Genomic DNA, 22,024 nt, shown 5'->3' with positions numbered 1-22,024 from the left:
AGGACATATTTCTTCTGTTGAATCATGTATGGTAGGAGGCAGTGGCTCCAAGAAAGAGGACATGTATATACATTCCCAGGTAGGAAACCAGTACAGAGCACAAGTTTGGCACCATTGTGTCTGAAGTGTTCAGAGAAGAGCAACAGAGCTGTGAGGGGTCTGGAGCACACGTCTTATGCGGAGCGGCTGAGGGAGCTGGGGGGGTTAAGCCTGGAGAAGAGGAGGCTGAAGGGAGACTTTCTCGCTCCCTACAGCTCCCTGAAAGGAGGGGGTAGCGAGGGGGGGGGGGGGGGGGGGGTGTCGGTCTCTGCTCCCAAGGAACAGGCAATGGGACAAGAGGAAACAGCCTCAGGTTGTGCCAGGGGAGGATTAGGATGGAGATTAGGAAAAATTTCTTCATGGAAAGAGTTGTCAAGCACTGGAAGAGGCTGCCCAGGGCAGTGGTGGAGTCACCATCCCTGGAGAGATTTAACAGAAGGGCAGTCGTGGTGCTGAGGGACGTGGGTTAGTGGTGGGTTTGGCGGTGTCAGGTTAATGGTTGGACTTGATGGTCTTAAAGGTCTCTTCCAACCTAGACAATTCTACGATTCTGTGATTCGATATCAGTGCTAGAGGGGTACTGTCTAATCAGTGCAGACTGATCAGACAAACCCCAGTACTTTTCCCTGCTCTCAGCCTCATGAGCCAGTGCCACAGAAGAGAGGATTTCATCAATGGAATTGGGTCAATGGCTACTCACAAGCCTCAGCAATTACCACAAAATACCAGGATATGCAACAGTGAAAAGTTACATCTCCGACTTGAGACTGTGCCATACTATATTGGGGAATGACCTCCTAATGTTTCCCCAGGGCTCAAAGTCCTGAAGTATGGCTAGTGCTAGTCTTAACATCTGACAGAAAGAAAAACATCCAATTCTGTAGTTCTCTTACAAAAATCCTGGATGTCCAAGACATACTCACCGTGCATTCAGTACGGTGAGCAAGACAGCAACAATCCAATCTTTGCCCACTGACCCTGAGTACCGATTCACTCACCACAAGTTAAGCAAAGCCATGTCTGGAATCGCTTAGGAATGTAATACACAAACTGGAGGATGAAGAGACCAGCACTCTATCGTTCCAGTAGGATCAGGAAGAGCTGAAGGAGCACTGCACCCTGCCTAATGTTCATCTACCATGCACAAGCATCTCTTTACAGTTATTGCAAAAAAAAAAAAAAAAAAAAAAACAGAAAAAGAAGTTACCACGTCTCAAATAACAAAACAAACACATAGTCATACTTTTACCAACTCTATAATCCATGCATACGCAAAGCAGAAAATTCATAGTAAGGAATGTAAACTGACACACTATGGTTTGCTGCTACTTTCAGCTTCCTGTAGCCTTCATCAATAACAAAATAAAGGATAAGTAGTCTAGTGGTTTCACAGTTTTTCTAAATTTTATAAACACAGTCTAATACATGGAACATAAGATTGTTCAGTACCATGCTGTATTTGAAACAAAACCCAACAACATACATACTTTGACTTCATAATGAAATACTTTGCTCAAACAAAACAAAACTTTGGCTTTCAAATTGATTCTTGAATCAAAGTAATCAGTCTCCAGAAAGCTAAGGCAGGTTCAATAAGTCATTAAAAACTGCATTCCAGGCAGAAGACATTTTCTGCCCTACATGTTTCATTAATGGAGAATTGAGAAAAAAAAATATACATATCGGTCATTGCTTTATTAAAAATAAGCATTATCAAACACACATTGATTTTTAACTCTGCAAATACAGTCAATAAAGGCAACTCCAAAGACAAAATGCTTTGATTTAACAGAATGTCATGGGGCATCAAAGCTGTGATTTCACTGGAAAGAACTAAATACATCTAAAAAGTATAATTCCAACAAAAGGAGAGGTTACCTCCCTCCTGTCCGGGCGATCCAACCCAACTACATCTTACATGCCAATATTATGGCTTAACTGAGCTCATAGAAACCAAGGTCAGGGAGCTAAACTGGCTTTTCTGCAGCGCCAAGTGTCCTGCTAGTCTACCACAGGGTCAGAAAAATGCAAGTGGTGGCACAAGGAAAGCAGAACGCTGCCAAAAGACTGTTCTTTTTGGGAGCAGCCAAACATCAGATCTGCTTAGAGTGGAGTTTTACAATACAGAACTCTTAATGTAAACATGAAGGGACAGAAAGAAAAGCAAAAGGAAGAAAAAAAAAAAAGTGGTACTTTAGAAGGTTCCTGAAGAAGCCGGTTTTCAGCTACTGATATTCCAAAACTATCTGTGAGTATGGAGAAGATTGAGAATTGCTCCTAAAAGTGTTGCAAGTGAATGAAAAATTAGATAGAACAAAATTAAGTGGTCTGACCAACGCAGCCAGGGAGAATTAAACACTTGGCAATCACATTAAAGAAAAGCGAGCATTTTATCCACAGGCACTCAAGGACCCTACGCAACATTAACAGGAATTTTACTTTTGATTTTTCAGAGGGTTGATAAGAAAAACCTGAAGCACACAAGCGTATGTTTTGGACTTTAAACTACCTAGCACTGCCAAGTTCCACGTTAAAGTTAACTAGGCTTTCCCAGAGTATTCGGCGCCACAGGGAACAGTGTGAAGTAGACTCTCGAGCTTCAGGTAATGATGTGCCTTGCTTCCCATTTAAAATATCCTTACCTCCCACGCAGACGATTTTGTGCTTATTTGAACATCTAAGGTGTGGATCAGCCGTGACATTTGATGAATGGCTTGCTACGGTTAAACAAGTGATCTTACTTCCTTGCAAAAGTAGCCTCCAGAGCAAGCCTCTACTTCTAAGCATCTCAAACATCCAGGCTGAATGTTCAGCTATCCAATTATTCAAACAAATCAGTATTTTACGTAACTATTTCATGATGATTTTACATATAAATCTGTACTTATGGAATGTAGACAGATGGCTATCACGTGAAACTTCATCTGAAAGAAATGAGGAAAACTAAAGACACAGAAATCAGAGAAGCCATTCTGAAAGTCAATTCTAAAGTTTTGAATTACGCAGTTCTCATATCTATTCTCAAGCATATAAAACAAAGTACTACAGTCAGTTTAGATAACACACAAAGAATTCTCATGTATTTCGTCAGCTTTCATGCAGTTTTTATAGACGATGAAGTAGTTTCAGACCTGTTTCATTACGGATTAGACAATGATTTAAGTCAGTATTGCTAGATTCTGAAATACAAGATTGAGCATGTGCAGCAGAAAATTCCACAAGGCAATCGTCTGCAGGCTGAGAACAAACAAGCATGCATAGCTAGTTAACAGCAGAATTACTTTTAATTACAAAAACAACCACGCTCTCCCACTAAATCCAGGATTCCGTGAATTCTGAACATGAATAACCAGAATTAGTAAATGAAAATTTTTATTTTTTTTTTTTTAACTGGGCAAGGATTAAAACATCTTCACAGAGCTGATAAAAAGCTCCTGCAACTAAGTAGATACAGCTTATGGAACAGGTTGCACTACCAGAATTCAGTTGTTTTCAAGGAAACATTAAGTTCCACAAATCTGAACAATTCATTCCTCTCATTTTTTAAAGCTGCTACTAACAATCCTATTTAAAGAACTTACAAGTTAAATTCCTGAAGAGTGATAAGGCCTACAACCGTTTCAGACACATGCCACACCTTAATTTTGCTGATCAAAATCAGATCAAAAGGCTTGTTTTGCATATTCAGAGCTCTGGTAGAGTCAAAAATACCCAGACTGTAGGAAGAATAAATAAGCTGAGGACCAAATTCAAACTAGTTTTAGACATGCTTATTGATGTTCAAATTTAAGAATTGTACTTCTTGGAATTCTTAACCACATACAAAATAGAATACTTAAGGCTAAATTAATTACTGTCTTCCTAATACTCAGTAACAAGTCTTAACATTACTCTAGTTATATGCATACTTGTCAGTAGTTTGATTACACACACACACAAATATTTTATATTTCTACATTAAACTGCATTCAATTACGTATTTGCTTGAGCAGTCTACCACAAAGTAAAAATTTCTTATATACTGGATTATACCTGCAACTTTGTCCCGAATAAGTTTTGCAGATTCAACTTCGCCAATACTGCTAAATAGACTCCGTAACTCATCTTGCGTCATGTTCTGAGGGAGGTAGTTCACAATTAAATTTGTTCTACCAATATCATCCCTGCAATCTTCAGCCATGTGATCTTCATAACCATTAGACATTTTATAAAATATCTGCAAAGAGAAAAATCCCAAATAAGTTCTAGATCTTTGTATTTCAATAAGCCAAACTTTCTCCACCTGAAATAAGTTGGAATGTTTATTTTAAAAAACTGAGAACGAGCAACTGTTTCAACTACGCATTTTTCCCACTCATAAAACAAAACATTATTTGTTGACAATTCCAGAACAATTCATTCTTTCAAAATAACAATCATGGCATTTTCGAAAACTATGTACCATTAAAGAGCTCTTAAGGGTTTGGGTTTGTTTGTGCTCCCCCCCCCCCCCCCCCCCTTAACAAAAAGCATCAAGACAGATTTGATACATATTCCTGTAAACACCAAAGTATTCACAACAGCAGAGTTAAAAATCAGGTTCCCCGTGTCCAGGCACTTGACGAGCCAGAATCCAAACTGCCACCTCCACCTGAATTCCAACCTTACACCCAGAACTCTGAAAAGGCAGAAAGAGAAGCAGCAGCCAGATCTACTAGACCCAGTTCAGTATTTCAACTGAGGACTGTTTATTTTCTAAATACTTTCTCCTCCACACATTGCTTATCCTGCATTTTAAGGCCCTGTTATTCTTAAACGGTTGCCTTTGGGTGACTGCTTAATTGCACATACAAAACAGAGGAATCTGTACTGGAACTAACTTTGGTGCATATTGAGTATTTGATTAAGTTTCTATTTTTGCACCATTTTATAGGAAGCCTTAAGAAAACATCCAGAAATTCCACCACATGAAGACATCCTCTGCCTTAGCCAGCCAGCACCGGGGATTGAATCCTGATGTTTCAGATGCAGAGGACATCTACAATTCAAACTCGCACCAGACCCAAGCTCTTCTGGAAGACCTTCATGGCCTGCCAGAAGAGTAAATTTTGAAGTGCTTTTACAACTACTTCGAAATTGTTAAAATCAGGAGACCTAAACCCTATTCCTGCTACAGGAGAAAAATGAGGTCTAGCAGATTCAGGAATCCCAGACCGGCATGTTCTTTCTGGAAAACACCACCACCAGAAAGCTGGTTTCTTGTACGGTTCCAGACTCTGGTTCTCAAGTTTGCTGCTGCAGATCTGTTCGTTCTCAGTCCCAGAGAGCCCAATCTTTAGCTCCAAACCAACATAGTTTTGTTTAACGACTCTTAAAACCAGCTGTGAAGCACAGAGAATTACCAGAAAAGCTGCTAAAACCCTGAAGTTAATTCATCGCCTCCCGATGCTCAGTTCGGCACTCCTCCTCTAAGTCATCACTATTTGTGCATTTTACCACAGAATCCCAACACTTTGGCCTATTAGCAGCATACAGACATGTCAATTGACACCGTAAAGTTGCAATAACATTGAAGTATGAATGTGTTTCCAATTCAGACTCCAACAGTACGGGGCACAAGAGCAAACACTTTTATTTTTGCATGAAATTAAGGCAGACTTACAACTCTAACTCCCTTCTGAAAGTTTAGCGTAAACCTTCCAAGTTCAACATGAAATCAGCTACTCATTGAATCTCTCTCAGTGCCACCACAGGAAAACTAATTACCACAGGCTCAAAGAAGAGCTTTGTGTTTACTTTAATAGAGCTTTTGGCCAATAAAGCTCATTTGGCCAAAAGAATAACATAAGATGCTGTACATAAGCAACTACTATTAAAATTCCTCTAGTTGCAGCTTGCTTGAGAACTGAAGCAGGGATCACTAGCACAGTGCTAATCTTGCCTGAGGGGATAATCAATCTGAGCTGAATTAGAACAGTTTAAGATATTATTGCTTCTCAGCCCCAAGTAGAACGTCAGGTCAGGTGTTCAGAGGATGCAAAAGCTTCTAGCTCACCCCAGTGCCGCGAGCCGGCAAGCCTTACAGTTCCATGTCGTTAACGCTGGCTACGTTTGCCGATTTATTTTCGCATTTAAGATGGATCAGAAGTATTCATATAACCACATATGCTTCTCAAGTAAGGTGATTTTGAGTTACAACCACTAACACCACAAGACAGCTCTGGCGGATCAGCTTCCAGATTTTTGTGACACTGCACACACGGCTGCCCTCGATGCTAAGGGCCTGAGCAGCAATGGTACACGGCTTTATTTATGGATCGGGATCTACTAAAGGATGAGCCTTTCCAGGGACCACTAGAAGTTGAATAATGGGAAAAAACATCAGGAAGAGCAGCTAGAAATCCTGTCTAGAAAGGGAATGCTGCCTGCCAGAAGGGACTTTTAGTCCCTTCACCAGCAGTCAAGTCACATTTGGCGTTTCTTTTATACTTTCTTCTTGCAAAGGTCAGATTTTTTTAAATGGCGATAACAGAGTACACCATTTTAGAATAAACCACAACTAGACTTATCTTAATTTGAGATTTAGCACAGTATAGATTTAAACTGAATCCCCCCTCTTTTTTTTTTTTTTTAAAATATGCATTGAAGCACTAACAGCTGGCAGCTTACAGAAGGAGAGGCCCTGCTCCCCCTTCTATCCCCCAGTTCTGTGTTTCAAATGTCAACACCAGCAAGCCCCAGCACCCTTCTGCCCACAGGATAACCAATTTCTACCATGAAAGCAATGGAAAACTACACCGGGGGGAAGCACTTTTTCTAGTGTCAGCAGTTTTAATCTGCTTTTCTTGCAGCAGCATGATAAGCACCAGAGCTAACGCCAGAGGATAGGAGAGCAAAAGGAGAAACCTCCAAGAGAGAAGCAGGGGAAGAGACTACCCCATCGGATAATTTTAAGCTGCCAGGTTGTCTCAGTTGTACTGTGAAACTATGTCATTAAATATGTGTTCCCTTCAGCCCTGACAAGACTGTCTGAGCACAACCTCAGGAAAGTTTCCTGTCCTGCTAAGTGACACTCAAACAGCTGAACCTTCTTTGTTGAACGTATCTGAGCTATAAAACCAGATGACTTACGTTTTCAAAATTGTTTTAACGCAATCCAACTGTGCTTGCCTTTGTCCTGTATAAAATTAAAGCCCAACAACACACCAGTACGTTGATGAGCGTGGGAGTTGTACACTACAATTAGACTATATAGCAAGCACATGAAGAAGCGTTGAGATTTTTCCAGCTTTACAAGACAAAAGTTCAAATTTCTTTCACTTTAACCAAATTCACCCAAGACACGATACAAATCCTTCCCACTATTATTCTCCTGCCAAGTTTAAGAACTTGCTATATATTTTAATGCTTTCCAAAAACTTTTTTTATTTTTAAAAATCCATTTTCCTCATCCTCCAAGGTCTATCTGCTGCCTAAAAAGGAGGCACCACAGCTAGATACCAAGCACAGAAAACTCCCCAGCACACCATAGTGGCAAGTTACCAGACTTTTATCTGGCATTAAGCAAAATTGACAGGAGTTTGGCAAATGGCTATCAATTTTAAATCATTTTACCACAACCTCTAATCTCACTGTCTGCAATACTTACCATCTATATCTCCCCGTGATAAACAAGCAGTGCCTAGGGCATTGTTGATTCAGAAGCAATTAGAACTGTGAAGGAAGCCTTCCATCTGCTTTTCTTCAGACATTAGGAAAAAAAATATTATAGGAAGCCATGAAGGCCTGGCAAACATTTTCATGGGATACCAGGAAGATCGCACGCAAAAGCAATAAAGGCATGGTAGAAAAGAGCAAAAGGAGCAGAGTGCTGATAAAGAAGATGCTCCTTTCTTCCTAATCTCTCACCAAGCACTTACACAACCTACTGCAAGACTAACACTTTCTGCCCATCCTGGTAATTAGTGGGAAACCACTTCCTCCGCTGGTCGTGAACAGTTCTAATGTCAGTGAGAACAGAAACATCCCCCGAAGAATCGTTAACCTTTGCAAACCAAAAAGAATTCCAAAAAGAAAAGGCCATAAAATGGTCAGTATGGATGAAATGAGAAATGCTACACAAGAAAACAAGTTTATCCTGCTCTCACTCTAATATGTTGAGGGAATCTCTTCATCTTTCTTTATTAAAGAGGGAACGATCAAATTGTATCAGCAAATACTCCAGACTTAGAGAACCAAGTTAGTTTCCAGGCCTGGTTCGCAACTTCATTAACTGATGTTTGTCAATCCATGTTGACATAAATCAGAAGTTTGAACACACTCATATTCTTGGCAGACAGGTCAAGGATGGAAAAAGGCCTATGAGCTCATTTGGGAAGGCCAGTTGTAAGGCGACTGGCACTTTGCAGCCTTTCAAAAAAAGGCCTTCAATTCTATGTCCCAAAAAAAGGACACCTTAAGACTAAGTTCCATCCATTGCCGTTCCTAAAATGAGATTTTTCTTTTTAAATAACCAAACCCTGCAACAGCTTGTTTTAAAAGGCAGCCTTCTTTTTCTTCCTTCTGTAAGATGCCCTCAAACTTATGAGGCCAAGGATGCATAGAGCAACCAATGGGAACCATATGTACTGTGCCTGAAGCTTCCATTAATTCTGGAGGTGCTCAAATTCACATTGCCCAGCACTTTATTACCCGTTTCAAAGACTGCTCATTCACCAACAGCCAGGTCTGCAGTCTCAGGACAGGACTGAAAAGGCTCTCCAAGGTATTTTCTTCAGAAACGGTGCACTGACCATGACAATCACCTTCTAACAAAGGTGCACAAAATCCCAGAAGATTTAAAAGAAAAACAACACAAGAAGGAAGACCTGTATGAATCCGAGGAGATAATCTGAAACAGGAACACTGGGAACAAAATTAACTGTCTTCAAGATTAGGCAAGAGGGTTAGTATACCTTCACCTCGTTCACAGGTCTGCAAAGGCACCAGACCACTACTGGGATCACAAACTTGAATATAGACACCTACACAGATGATGATAACGTAAGCATTTTAGCTACTGCAGAAGTTAAGATGGGAAATTCTTCCAGGAGCAAGGAGCTCTTGTGCTCCTTCGTGGCAGCAATTAGCACCTTCATTAAAATTCAGGCAGCAGGTCTTATCGCTCCAGCAACTGACCTATTCTGGTTCACGCAATACAGTTCTCCAGCCAGTGAAAGCCATGCAGCACAGCAGATGCAAAGGTGAGCACTAACATGAGCTGCGCCGAACACAAGAAGGTCAGAGCTACCTCAAACATATTTCTTGCCTTTGATATCAGAAGCACACAGACTACACCAATATCTGGCTCTTGGCCAAAGCAAGCTAGATGCACGTGACAAAGTATTGTGCCACAGTTCGTGGCACCTTCACTGGAATACTGGGAATGGGCCAAGCATGGTTCTCAAAACACACTAGAACTGAGGCTGCTGGCACAGGTTATTGACCCAACACCTCAGCCTTTCTTTGCAATGAAGTGCAAGTTAGCGGAGTCCCCTTCTCTGGAGATTTTCAAGACCCGCCTGGATGCAGTCCTGAGTAATGTGCTCTAGGCAATCCTGCTTTAGCAGGAGAGTTGGACTAGATGATCTCTAGAGGTCCCTTCCAACTCTGAAAACTCCGTGATTCTGTGATCACCTATGACATGCTCTGCAGGAAGCGCTTCAGGGGATGGTGTTTCACAGGTCTCCTTGTTGGGGCTAATACTGGTGAATGAATAGGGGTCCTGCACTGAAACAAGTGACATTGGCAGAGTTCTGCTGGTGAGCTGTCTTGATCAACTCGGACTTCAATCTCAAGGGTTTATTCTTAAATACACTGGCTGACCTCAAGAATCATGATGGGGTGCTTCAAGTTGAACTTCAGGTCTATACAAAGAGGAGACCTCCTCCTTTTTCTTCAGCACATGGATGATATTTGTTGACATGCCTCCCCTGCAAGTCATGGCTGACTCAGAGGCAAGCAACAAGTTCGACTATCTGTCTTAGACACTGCTCTACCACTCAATTTTGAAGCTGCTGAGCAGTCTTCCTTGGAGATCACACCTGAAACAGAACAGAAAGGATACTACTACATCAAGGGAAGAGCCAAACCAATCCTCACAGCTGCAAAAGGCAGATGCAGAGGTGCTGAGAAATCTAGGTTTGAACCCATGCCAGAAGCAATGCCACACACAGAAGAGCCCGCTGGACCTGCAGAGAGCCTCCACTAGTTTTGTTTCAGGAAAACAGTTTTCAAGAATGGTCCAACACAGTATTGCCATGCAAAACTTGCTTTGCAGCCAGCTGCCAAGACAGGATTGAGAAGCAAGAGTTTAATCAAGACACAGAAGGGACATAGACTGGGGAAAAAAACAACACCCACGTTTTCTTCTCAGAAACCACTGGAAGGAATGGAGTATGTTTCACCTCAGAAGCCACGCCAGCAGAAAAACCTCCACTAGGCCTACATGCCTCCCAGAAAAGTTTCCCAATGCTCCACAGCCAGAATACGTCTATTTCTTTAATCCAGACCCCTCTACTTTACATATGCCTGATTCTTTCCCCATAATCTCCAAGAAAACCCCTTTTATTCTTTACACAAACAACTTTCATGCCCCCAACAGCTCTCCACATTGCACCCCACAAGCACAGACCTCTCCATGAACAGACTATAGGTCAATGACAATACAGTGTAAGACCCATTCCTATTTGACTCACACTGCATTCATACAATATTATTTCAAATAGCAGTGCATTTTAATCTTGACCAAACACCAAAAGCCAGCTGGTGGGAGGAGGGGAAGGAGAAATCACAAAATCCACAGATTCTCTCTTCAATTCAAAAATAACATTTATATAGCATATGAGGGGAAAAAACGTTAAGTTTAACATAAAAGGTTATCCTAGCATGTACCTGCACAGTACAGGTCGTGCACTTCAAAACCTCAACTCAGATCTGAGCTACCTGCTTAAGTCTTTCAACAGATTATTTCAATGTATACCTGCAAAAGCAGGTGATAATGTTTAAGTTCTCCTTATGAATAAAAATAATTGAGATCCCAAGTAGTGTGCCAATGGTTGAGAGATGCCTGATGCTGTTTCCAAAAAGTAAGTCTATGACCACAAAGGAAGGATCTTGATCTCGCCTCTTATTGCTTGTTAGGCTTGCTTAGGCTGATTGGCAGCTACTGTATTTCGTGAGCACGAATCTTATGTTTTGTTGGAACGGCCATCTTCCTGAACTTTGAAACATAATGTTTGGGTACATGTGAAAACTTAAAGGCAGAAAGTGAGGCATTACAGATTCCTTCACCCAAACTGTACTGTTACCCTATTTCTCTTTTCATTATCCCACGGCAATCAATAAGGTCAGTATTCTCTCATGTGTAGCTGTCTTATCTGAATTCCTCTCCCCTGCAGCCACAATATTTTAAATCAGCAAACAGGAAAAATTTAGATTCAATATCCAATTTGATTCATTCGGTATTTGTACTCTCCCTCTTCCCCAAGAATGAAACCAACTCAGTCTACCAAAACATGCTAATGAAGGCCATTTAAAAAAAAAAGGTTTTCTTTAAACAGGAAGATTCTTTTACAGTGAAACCCTAAGTGTTAAGCCCCATAACTTGTTTAACTTGTAGTTTACGTTCCTTCCACACTAATGTGTAAGTTCGGTTTGTAAACCTGGAGACCAAATAGATCCCTTCTGCTTGCCAGTCCTTCAGATTTTTCAGAGTTAATAGATCTCACCTTTTTATTGGGTCTTCTCCCCCTTTGCAAACCTGGAATGGAGACACTGCCCCTTTTTCTCCTTAGCTTGACTAAATTGAAGATAACTGCATTTTTGTCTGTTTTGACAACAAAAATATCTCTCCACCAGAACTGATTATTACTAAAATCTACTACTGCATTTCAACAAACTTTATTTTCATATGCTAAATCTATGATTTCCAGTACAACGTATTAATGATAACATCAAGGTAAATGTTTTTGTCAATGCTTATAATGCCATTCAGAGACAGAAGTATTTGAGGTCAAAAAATAAGGTGCATTCTTCAGAGGAACGACCTCATTTTACCATCAGTCTGATGAACTATACTCAATTCACAGGAACAAAATTAATTATAGTTAGGATGCTGTCAGAAATCAGACAAAGGCTGGCCATAATTCCGATCCACTGCTGCTTTAACACGAAGGGGAGGATCAGGGCCTCCCAACATCATCTCCGCTTGATAGGTATGAACAAGGGCCAACTGGAAACTATGCAGTTAAGATACTAAACATCTGCAGCTAGATCCAAGGTTCCCCCACCTTTCAAGGTTAATAGTTAGCCTTGACAGAAAGAGTAGGCTACAGAGCTCTGCTCAGAGCTTCACGTCAACACCTTCCACAGTTGTTTCGTCCCTGGGTCAAAGATGCTGACAGTTAACAGAACGGAGTTCTTAAGCAGAAAAGAGACAGCTGGATAGCTTTCTGCAGCTGAGACTATCTCACCTTCTGCACTGGTATTTTAAAAAGGACAGGTTTATGATAAACAGACATAAAAACCAGAATGAAGTTATTATCTTCCTTATTCTAGACAGTGTCAGACTGTGCAGCGATTGCCTCTGGCAATTTTTTCATCTACAGAAAAACATCTGGAGACAAAGAACTGTGCTGCGAGGGAACAACTCCTTTCCACAGGACGCTTGCAGTAAGTGAGAAGTGGACATAAGAACTACAGATTCCAGACACGTTCTGACAACAGCTGCCCCACAGATTGATCCATCCTTGGATTAGCCGCTGGTACTTTCACTTTGATGGGACAGGAAGGCAAGTGAAGAAACAGAAGGAGGAGACAGCATCCAGCTCATTCACCAGCACAAAACAACTAGCTGGAAATCCCTCTCTGAAGGTTTGATGAGACACCACAACTTGCTCCTGCACTCGTACAAGGAGGCCATGGAAGCAGTGGGTAAGAGGAAAAAATCACACTTTATACTTACTATGGCACTCCTACTAATATTAAAAAAATGGCAGCAAAACCACGCACATGAAGAATGTTTCTGCCCCCCCCAAACAAAACAAAAGAAGCTTAAAAATCTATTTTTTGCATACATCACCTATATATAACAAGGTTGTATAATCAAATGGATCATTTAGGCCAGAAGTTCAAAGCTCGCAGGTGCCTAGATCACAGAACTGCACATCAAAAAGGAGAAGTGCCCTGATCAATTTCCAATAGAAGGCAAAATTTAACACCTCTCATTTGCTGAACTACACAACTCTTCCTAAATGCTTAAATTGGCAGGAATCTCCTCCAGCTGCCTTCCATGCTTTATCTAAAGTATTTGGAGGTGCAAAAAGAACAACTTCTCCAAGTATCTTTTTGAAGTCTGCAAATACAGCAAGCTTGAGTTTTCTGTAACTAAAAGTCTACCACCTCCACAGGTAGGTTAACCACAAGACATGTAGTCAGTGCAACATCTAATAACATTTTACTGTCATCAATTCACAGACGGCTCATAACAAATAAGCAAGAAACTCAACAGAGACCAAAGCTTCAGGAAAAAAAGCAGGCTGGCACAACAGCTTAAAGAAACAGATTCCAAAAGTAAAATGACATGTCTCTGAGAGGTCAAGAGAGAGAGAGTTTTCTTCAGGAAGAAAAAAGTGACAGAACATGCAAGAACCAGCAAATGGAAAACAGAGTGCTTTAATTAGGAGGATAGAGCACATTTCATGGTAAGCTAATGTCAGCACTAGACACTGGCCACATTCAACAGACACGATTAAGTTGAGAAAGATGCTAGACACGATACATTTTCCATTTAGACTGTGCTTACTACTACTGCTGTTCCCACAAACCTGGCACTGTGTAAGACAACTCACACAGGAAAACACTTATCGCCACCTTTATCTGGTGCTGCAGAACCACCCCCACCAGGGCTAAATAACTAAGGCTATAAACTCACTATACAATATATTTAACAACCATACCAGCTTAAGATGTTCCTGCTCTTATCCCAGTCAGACCAAGGCAAGAGCCTACTGCAAGTGCAGGTTGCAGTTCTACAACTGAGGACTGCTCAACACTTTGAATCATGAAACCACAGGCTCATTAGCATCATTATACAAATACAGTTACACTGCTACAGTACAAAAACTAGGACAGTCAGAGTAATGTATCATGCTGTGTAGAATTACAAGCTCAGAAATCTAGACTTTATTACCTATCATATAACACAGACATAACCCAAGAATCAACAGAAATCTAAGAAATCATACCAACCATATGGGCTTGATAAAGCCTATGGAACCTATGCTTTGCCCCAGTTTTAAAGAGATACACAAGTCAGAGAACTCTGTTCACACAGATCTAGAAAGAAAAGCGGTTAAAACACAAGTCCTGGGGAACAGCAGGCTGGTAAAGAGGTAAAAGGTGGGCAGTATGAGCAGTCAACACCTACATTCAGACTATAAAAGGAAAAGGCAACATAAATAGAGACCATAAAAAGTGATCAAATGTCAACAACAACAAATATTAATAAAGGGAATGAATCTCTGCCCTTCCCATTTCTCTCCTCTGTTATTTTTCACAGATACCTCATTAAGTGGTGAGGCAGCATCCCAGTGCAAATCCTTCACGCAACAAAACACTCTTCCCTTCTCAGCAAGTCTCAGATATAAGCCTCTGCCCAACAGATAATACTACTCCACTACCCAGCATTACAGAACATGGTAGCCAGCACATGCTTCCAAACAACTATTCCAGCAGAGCTCAGTGGCCCTTTCTCTGGGCTACCTCCACACACGTTCCTTTCACCCACGTCCTCCCACCGAATGGCCCCCTAATACATTCTTGCCTCTCCAATCACTAAAAAAGGGTAAGCGCTCTACTTTGAAAAGCCTCCCACGAGCACTAACAATAGTGGACTGCTACTTTAGTCATGATTTCTTCCGGCCAAAAGCACTCAGTACGGCATTACTTAACCCTGTTCCTAGCCGGCCCAAACCAGCACTAATATTAACACGTATTGTCCTCATTAGGGAGCCCACCCTCAAAAACTGCCCGTCAATAAAGATGCGCCACTCTTAACGAGGGTGGGAGATTTAAAAGCCGCGTCCGTGCAGACACAGGCAAAATAAATACCAAAGGCAACGCCATTCACCAGAAGATGAAAGGCCCCACGATAAGGCAGGGACCCGCGCAGCGCCTCCGCCACCCGGCGCCGGCCCCCTCCGCGCCAGCCCCGGCCGGCGCGACCCACGGCCTTCTCGCCCTGGAGCGCGGAGGCCTCGGGCCCTCCTCCGCCGCCCGAGCCCCATCCGCCTCCCGCAGGCCCTCACCGCCGCGCGGGCTGTAGGCCCGCCTCCGACCCCGCAGGCCGCAGCCCCGCTCGCCGCCCGGCCGCCCCGGGCCCGCGCTCCCCCTCCGCCCGGCCCCTCCCCCCGCAGGCCCAGGCCTCGGCCTCCGCCTCGCTGGCGCGGCCTTCACCGCCCGCTCCCCGCCCGCGCCGGCCCGGCGAGCGCCACTGTGGGGGTGCTCCGTGGGCGCCAGTCCCACAGCGGCGGCGGCGGCGCGGCCTCACCTGTCGCCGGCTCGGCAGGGCCTGGGCAGCGGGAGGCTAACGGCTCCGCAGCGCGCACAACAAGCCGCTCGCAGCGCCGCCGGCCACGCCCCCGCCCCGCCCACCGAGCCCCGTTGGCTGCCGCGCGCACGTGCCCCGCGCTCCATTGGCTCGGCGGCCCGTCCCTCAAACTCCGGGCCGGGGGCGGCCTCTCGCGGCGCGGCGGTGAGGAGGGCCGCTGCGCGCGCGGCGCCGGCGGCCTGGCGCGGGGAGTGGGGCCCGCGGCCTCCACCCGAGCCCTCCCGGGGTGGGGGGGGCGCCATCTCCGGCCCTTCTCCTGGGGGCGGGCACCGCCTCCGGCCCATCAGCCGGCGGCGAGGCCGTGAGGCTCCAGGCAGCCTCCGCGGGAGAGCAGGGGGCCCGGCACCGCCCGCTTCGTCAGCGGGCCGGAGGGGCGCTCCCGCAGAGGCGGTGGGTCGGCGGAGGGGGCGGAAGGTGGCAGGCAGCGTAAGCAGGGGCGATCCCCGCCGGCACGGGCTTCAGAACGGCCGGGGGCAGTGCCGGTGCGCCCACAGCCGCGGCCTGCTCCGCTGGGGCCTGCGGAAGGGCTGGCGAGGAGCCGGGAGGAGAACCTGGGCCTCGTCTCCATCACTGGCTGCGCGTGGGTCCTTCCCTGCGGCTCTCGCAGAAGGAGAAATGCTTTTTGGTTCTTTTCTTTTTTTATTTTTTTGCTTCCGTGTAGCAAAAGTGAGACTTGAGTAGAAGAAGTGACAGGACAGCCCCAGGCTCGGGGGTGTTTGTGGCCGGCACTTCCTCGTTAGCCGCAGTCTGCTCTCCCCACAGGCGCTGGGCATGGCTCAGGCCAGCGGGAGCCTCCCCGAGCCGTGACTGCAGACGAGATTAAATTGTTCCTGTGCAAAAGAGATGTAGGTGATGATCTGCTGGAGAAGCTCAGATGGTCAACGCTTTTCTATGCTCCAAGTCCTTCTGCAGTGACCTTTAGGGACCTGCTGGTCAAGAGTTTTCCCTCTGTCCACTGCCAGCAATTTTTGGGTAGCCAAGGGCATGCCTTTATATCTGAACCTATTTACACTGCACAGGAGGAGTCTCTGACTGTAAAATCCCACTATTCTGCAGGAAACAAGTGTCTTTTTATCATTAACACGGTATTCTGCAATAATACCCATGGTACAAAGCAGAACATTCAGTGTGTAACATACACGTAAGCTTGCGAGTCGGAATCCTGTATACCTGTGAAGGTACTCAACTTTGGCCAAAAATTCAGAATATTGCTGCAATAAAATGTGTGACTTATTTTTCATTCACAGACAACTCAATTTGAGTCTTACTTAGGTGAGTAACATAATTGAAAATCAAATTAACACACCTTTCTCTAGACTCGAAGAACAGTTCTCGCCTGAAGGAGAGCAACTTGCAATACAGCAGCAAAACCACGGATAGGAGTTCTTTGCTATTTCCTTGCACACGGGTGCGTGGAAATACTCGGTACCTACTAATAATTACACTGGAACACATGGAAAATCACACAGTGAAAATGTGAATATCTTCCCTCTACCCATCCTGACGTGGCAAGGCCTTCTACGGTAAATTCCCAGCATTGTTGCACTGGTGGTATCTGGTTTATCTGCCCAGAAACCTACTTCAGAAACCCCTTCAAAGTGGTCCTGTTGTACCGGGCCATGACGTAGGAGCCCCGGATCTTGTATACGTTACAACCGGGAACAGCCCAGCCTCTGCCATAGTCCGAAGGGCACAGTATCAAAGAAAACATAATGGTCAGCATCGTTAAATGAAGAGTCCATCAAGGACGTTAATGATTAAGAGAGATGTTAAAAATGTTGCAATTTTCTTTTTTTCTTTATTGTAGCATTCAGTGCCAGATGGGGAATCCTCACATGTAAACTCCAAGCCTGACAGGTCTGGAAATATCCTTCCAGGCCTCATAAAACATTAAAGATGTTTGTGCATCTGTTATTTGCTCATGCTGCTATGTATGCCAGCCACAATATCATAATTTTGTCATTCACATCAACGGCAGCTTTCTTTTACTGCAAAATTTCTATTTTCCTCGTATCATTCAGGTTCTAATTAAGCAATCCCATTCTTGGGCCTAAGATGGGTCTCAGATCTACAAAAATTGGGGCAACGGGCACAAGACAATGCTGCACAGGGCTTTGATGCCTTTATCTTGAAACAGCACATTTGCAAACTCATAATTTCATTTATCACCATAAACACTACGTTATTTAAAACTGTGATGGCAATTTGAAGGTATTATCCTATTAAACTGTATGGCAGCTTTTAAAGGAACGATCTCATTTTGCTGAAATATATTCATTGTCTGTTGCAGTGTTTCAGTTCAATATGAAACCATCAGTCTGAAGGCTTCATGATAATGTGGAATTTTTGAAACATGAAGTTAGGTCTCCTGGTGAAATCATCTTACAATGATGCAACATAAATGTCATCAGGCTCTTCCCAGGTAAGTCGAGTCATGTATTTCTTATGTTGAAACACGAAAAAAAGCTCACTGCAAACACGGTTGTGCTGGAAGCCATTTGCCACCATGGTTCTTACAAGGCAGGAAAATGAACAGTTGTTATGGTTTGAGAAACCCACAACAATTTATTGTCATTTAAACAGTTATTCTCTCACCTGATGAGCCCTCCCCACCCGGGAAGGGGAATCAGGGAAAAACAAGGAAACCTGGGGGTTGAAATATAAACAGATTTAATAGAATATGATTAGGTAACTAACATTAATAGCACTAAAGAAATAATATCGATCCCGACACCAAGATAAAATACACAAGGATTACCCTCAGCCCATTCTGTCCGTAGAAGCTGTGCACTCCCAGCAGGGACAGCAAATGTGGGACACTGTGAGCGCTGCGGCTTCGGGAGGAAGGGACGGGCTCAGGGCTGCGGCACCGGGGCGAGGAGTTCTCCGGGTGGCAGCCAGCACGGGAGAGAGAGAAACTCCTCAGCAAACCTTCCAATTAGTATTGAATGTGCCATTCCTGGTATGAACTAACCCTGTTGGCAGCGTGGGTCAAGTGCCCGGGTTGCGCTCCTCCTCATCCCCGCACCCGGCGAGCTCAAAACCACTGAGACCTTGAAACCCACACACCATATCTGGCTAGAAAGTAAATATTTTCAAAAATTCAGACACTGGAGTCCTCGGAAAGTGCAGTTTTCCCAAGCGTTAGAAGAAAAATTATTCTTGTGTTGCTGAAACCAGGACAACGCTGTGAATTACTGAATGACAAACGGTTATAATCAGCCATGAATAAACATCAGCTCAAAACCTCGGGTTGCAGAAGGAGGGAGGTTGTTGCAGAGCTTTCCGCTGGCGCGCAGGCAGCAGGGGCGGTCGGAGGGCCGTGAGGGCTGTACCGCACTGGGCCACGCTCTCCCCTCTCCCGGTTTTGTGCTGCGGCAGCGCTGCCGGCTGTCCCGGCACCTGCCCCGCACTGCCGGGCGGCCTCTGGCTCCGGCAGGCACTTCTGTGAGCCTCCAGACAGCAGCTCTATTAATTACTTTCCCTATTTTCATGTTGTTTCCGTTGTTATCAAAACCTACTACTTTCATAAACACCTAATTTGAGTGACACAGGATTAATTTCTCTTTCAGTAATTTTACTTTTCAGTAAGGTCTCTTCTAACGCTTGGGAAAACTGCACTTTCAGAAGACTCTAGTGCCTGAATTTGGGAAAATATTGACTTTCTAGCCAGATATGGTGTGTGAGTTTCAAGGTATCACTGGTTTTGAGCTCGCCGGGTGCGGGGATGAGGAGGAGCGAGACGCGGGCACTTGACCCACGCTGCCAACAGGGTTAGTTCATACCAGGAACGGCACATTCAATACCAATTGGAAGGTTTGCTGAGGAGTTTCTCTCTCTCCCGTGATGGCTGCCACCCGGAGAACTCCTCGCCCCGGTGCCGCAGCCCTGAGCCCGTCCCTTCCTCCCGAAGCCGCAGCGCTCACAGTGTCCCACATTTGCTGTCCCTGCTGGGAGCGCACAGCTTCCACGGATAGAATGGGCTGAGGGTAATCCTTGTGTATTTTATATTGGTGTCGGGATCGATATTATTTCTTTAGTGCTATTAATGTTAGTTACCTAATCATATTCTATTAAATCTGTTTATATTTCAACCCCCAGGTTTCCTTGTTTTTCCCTGATTCCCCTTCCCGGGTGGGGAGGGCTCACCGGGTGAGAGAATAACTGTCTAAACGGCAATAAATTGTTGTGTGTTCCCCAGGCCATAACACCCGTTAGCCCTTCCCGGGGCCTCAGGAGGCCTCTCCCGCAGCAACACCCCGCTCCTCCCCGGGGCTCACCTAAAATGGCGGCCGGCGCCGCCGGCCAGGTAACGGGGGGCGGGGCCAGCCCGGGGGGCGGGGCGGGGCTGCCCCCCGCCCCGCCCCCCCGGGCGGCCCCGGCCCGCCCCCGGCCCTCAGGGTGGATAAAATGGCGGCGGCGGCCGCGGCCTAGAGTTTCAGGTGCCAGAGTGCTGCCGAGTCGTTATGTGTCCCCGGGTTTTAGCTTTTGTTAATTATCTGCCTCCTGAAAGGTGTTCTGGTGCCTGTACAGCCTCCCCTCATCAGCGTTCTTATTCCTTTCCCTCCTTTAGGGTCTCGTGTTGCTCTCTGGTGTCTCCCTGCCCTTAAGAGACCGCCTTCCTCACCCTCTCCTATGTTTTTTCTCTCCTCAGGCTCTCAGCCCCTGGATATCCATTATCTCCTGGCTCCCCCCCACCCCCCCCGCACTCCTTCAACAAATCCCCTGGTATTGCTCCAAGCCTTTGCTTACCTGATGCACCCGTTTGCTCGTCTTCTGGTTTGTGGCTCTGTAGCACCATCTCGTCAGCCACGCCTGAGGGCTCCCACATTGCTCCTCTGACAGCATCCTTCAGAATAACACATCTTGGTTTCCCTTTTCCTGGAGTTTCCTTACACTCTCCTCACTCTGGTATTCAGTACTTGGTGTTTTTGTCTTTGTACTCGAGGGTAATTCCCTCCCTAGAAACCTGGTCTGATAATATCCACTTGTCTGGAGTGGTTTGTCCTTTTCAGAAGCGCCTTGTCCTGGTTGTGGGCAGAAGGATGAAGCCGTACTTGGTATTTCACCTCCATGGGAGTTACCTGCCTTGTGGTAACCTGTAACCGCTCCTTTTGTTCTGCCTGGGCTGTCCTTTTGCTTGTGAGGTGAATTATGTCACCTGGGGCATGTTTGTCTCTTTCTCACGCTGCGGTAAGGTCACCCCCATTTAAATTTTCAGGGAACTGTAGGAGAACTTTGGCCTTTCTCAGGTCTGTGGGAATGGCTTTGTTGAGCTGTGAAGTGGAGGGAGCTGCTTTGGTCGCCAGTGGGCGTGTTGGCTGGCGAACACGTTGGTTCAAATTTTGCTGCACCAAGATTCTCTAATTAAACCAGCCATGCTTAATAATCACAGAATGGTGATGGGGGTACATCTCGTCCACCCCCCTGCCAGAGTAGGGTCACCCAGAGCAGGTTGCACAGGAATGTGCCCAGGCGGGTTTGGAATACCTCCAGAGGAGACTCCACCGCCTCTCTGGGCAGCCTCTTCCAGTGCTCCGCCACCTGCACAGCAAAGAAGTTTTTCCTCGTGCTCAGATGGAATTTCCCGTGTTCCAGTTTGTGCCCATCGCCCCGTGTCCTGTCGCCGGGCACCGCTGCAGAGAGTCTGGCCCTGTCCTCTTGCCACCTGCTCTTCAGGTCTTGCTAAGCGTTGATGAGATCCCCTCTCAGCCTTCTCTTCTCCATCATTTGTGGACAGATGTGGATTGTTTTATTTCAATTTAAATTTGCAGTTATTATAAGCTGTTATTGAAGCTGATTTTTCTCTTACCATTTATTTTATTTATATTTATGTATTAATGGGCTTTGTAAGTGTTCCCCCCTCATATATGTTGTGCAGCAGTTACACTGTTAGTCTAGTTTCTGAAATAATCTCCTTTAACATTTAGTAGTGGGTAAAATACCTCCACAGTCAAACAATAAAATGGGAGGAAGCAAAATGGAAGCTTTTCTTCCAGTAGTCATTATTCTTCCAAGTTCATAGTTTATGAAGCTTGTGGTTTTGTGTAGTTTTATTCCAGTTGTGAATGGAGTCTATGTAAATTGTTTAATTTGTTGTAGTGGTTATTTGTAGCACAGTTCTATTTGTCCAGTGAGCTGTTAATTTTCTATTGCAATTAAAATCTGGAAGTTTTGATAACCATACTTATAATCTTCAATCTTGCTCCTTATCTCAGACTCAACAGAGAAGCAAATGGCTGGGAAGTGCTTGGGATATTTTGTGGCAAATCTGATTATGCATTTAAGTTTTCGCACTTCAGATTCTTTCTTAAATCATAATAACTTGGAGTGGCTGCTGGTAGCATGCTTTCATTT

At 44.7% G+C, this 22,024-nt stretch overlaps 1 protein-coding gene across 1 annotated transcript in view; it reads right to left on the bottom strand.

The window, feature by feature from the left end:
* Window positions 1-15,688, bottom strand: part of ELAVL1 (ELAV like RNA binding protein 1) — a 44,391-nt gene extending 28,703 nt beyond the window's left edge. The window contains exons 1-2 of the mRNA XM_082495619.1: window positions 15,608-15,688; window positions 4,072-4,255 (exon numbers count right to left, since the gene is read on the bottom strand). Of these exons, the coding sequence (XP_082351745.1) occupies window positions 4,072-4,243 (172 nt within the window). The 5' untranslated portion in view covers window positions 4,244-4,255; window positions 15,608-15,688. The remainder of the gene's footprint in view (window positions 1-4,071; window positions 4,256-15,607) is intronic.
* Between the last annotated feature and the right edge of the window lie 6,336 nt (window positions 15,689-22,024).

The sequence above is a fragment of the Vanellus vanellus genome, assembly GCF_965231255.1.
Source record: "Vanellus vanellus genome assembly, chromosome: 25".
Classification (NCBI taxonomy): Eukaryota; Metazoa; Chordata; class Aves; order Charadriiformes; family Charadriidae; genus Vanellus; species Vanellus vanellus.
The sequence above is the reverse complement of the archived record's forward strand: the minus strand, read 5'-3'. Positions and strand labels throughout refer to the sequence as shown.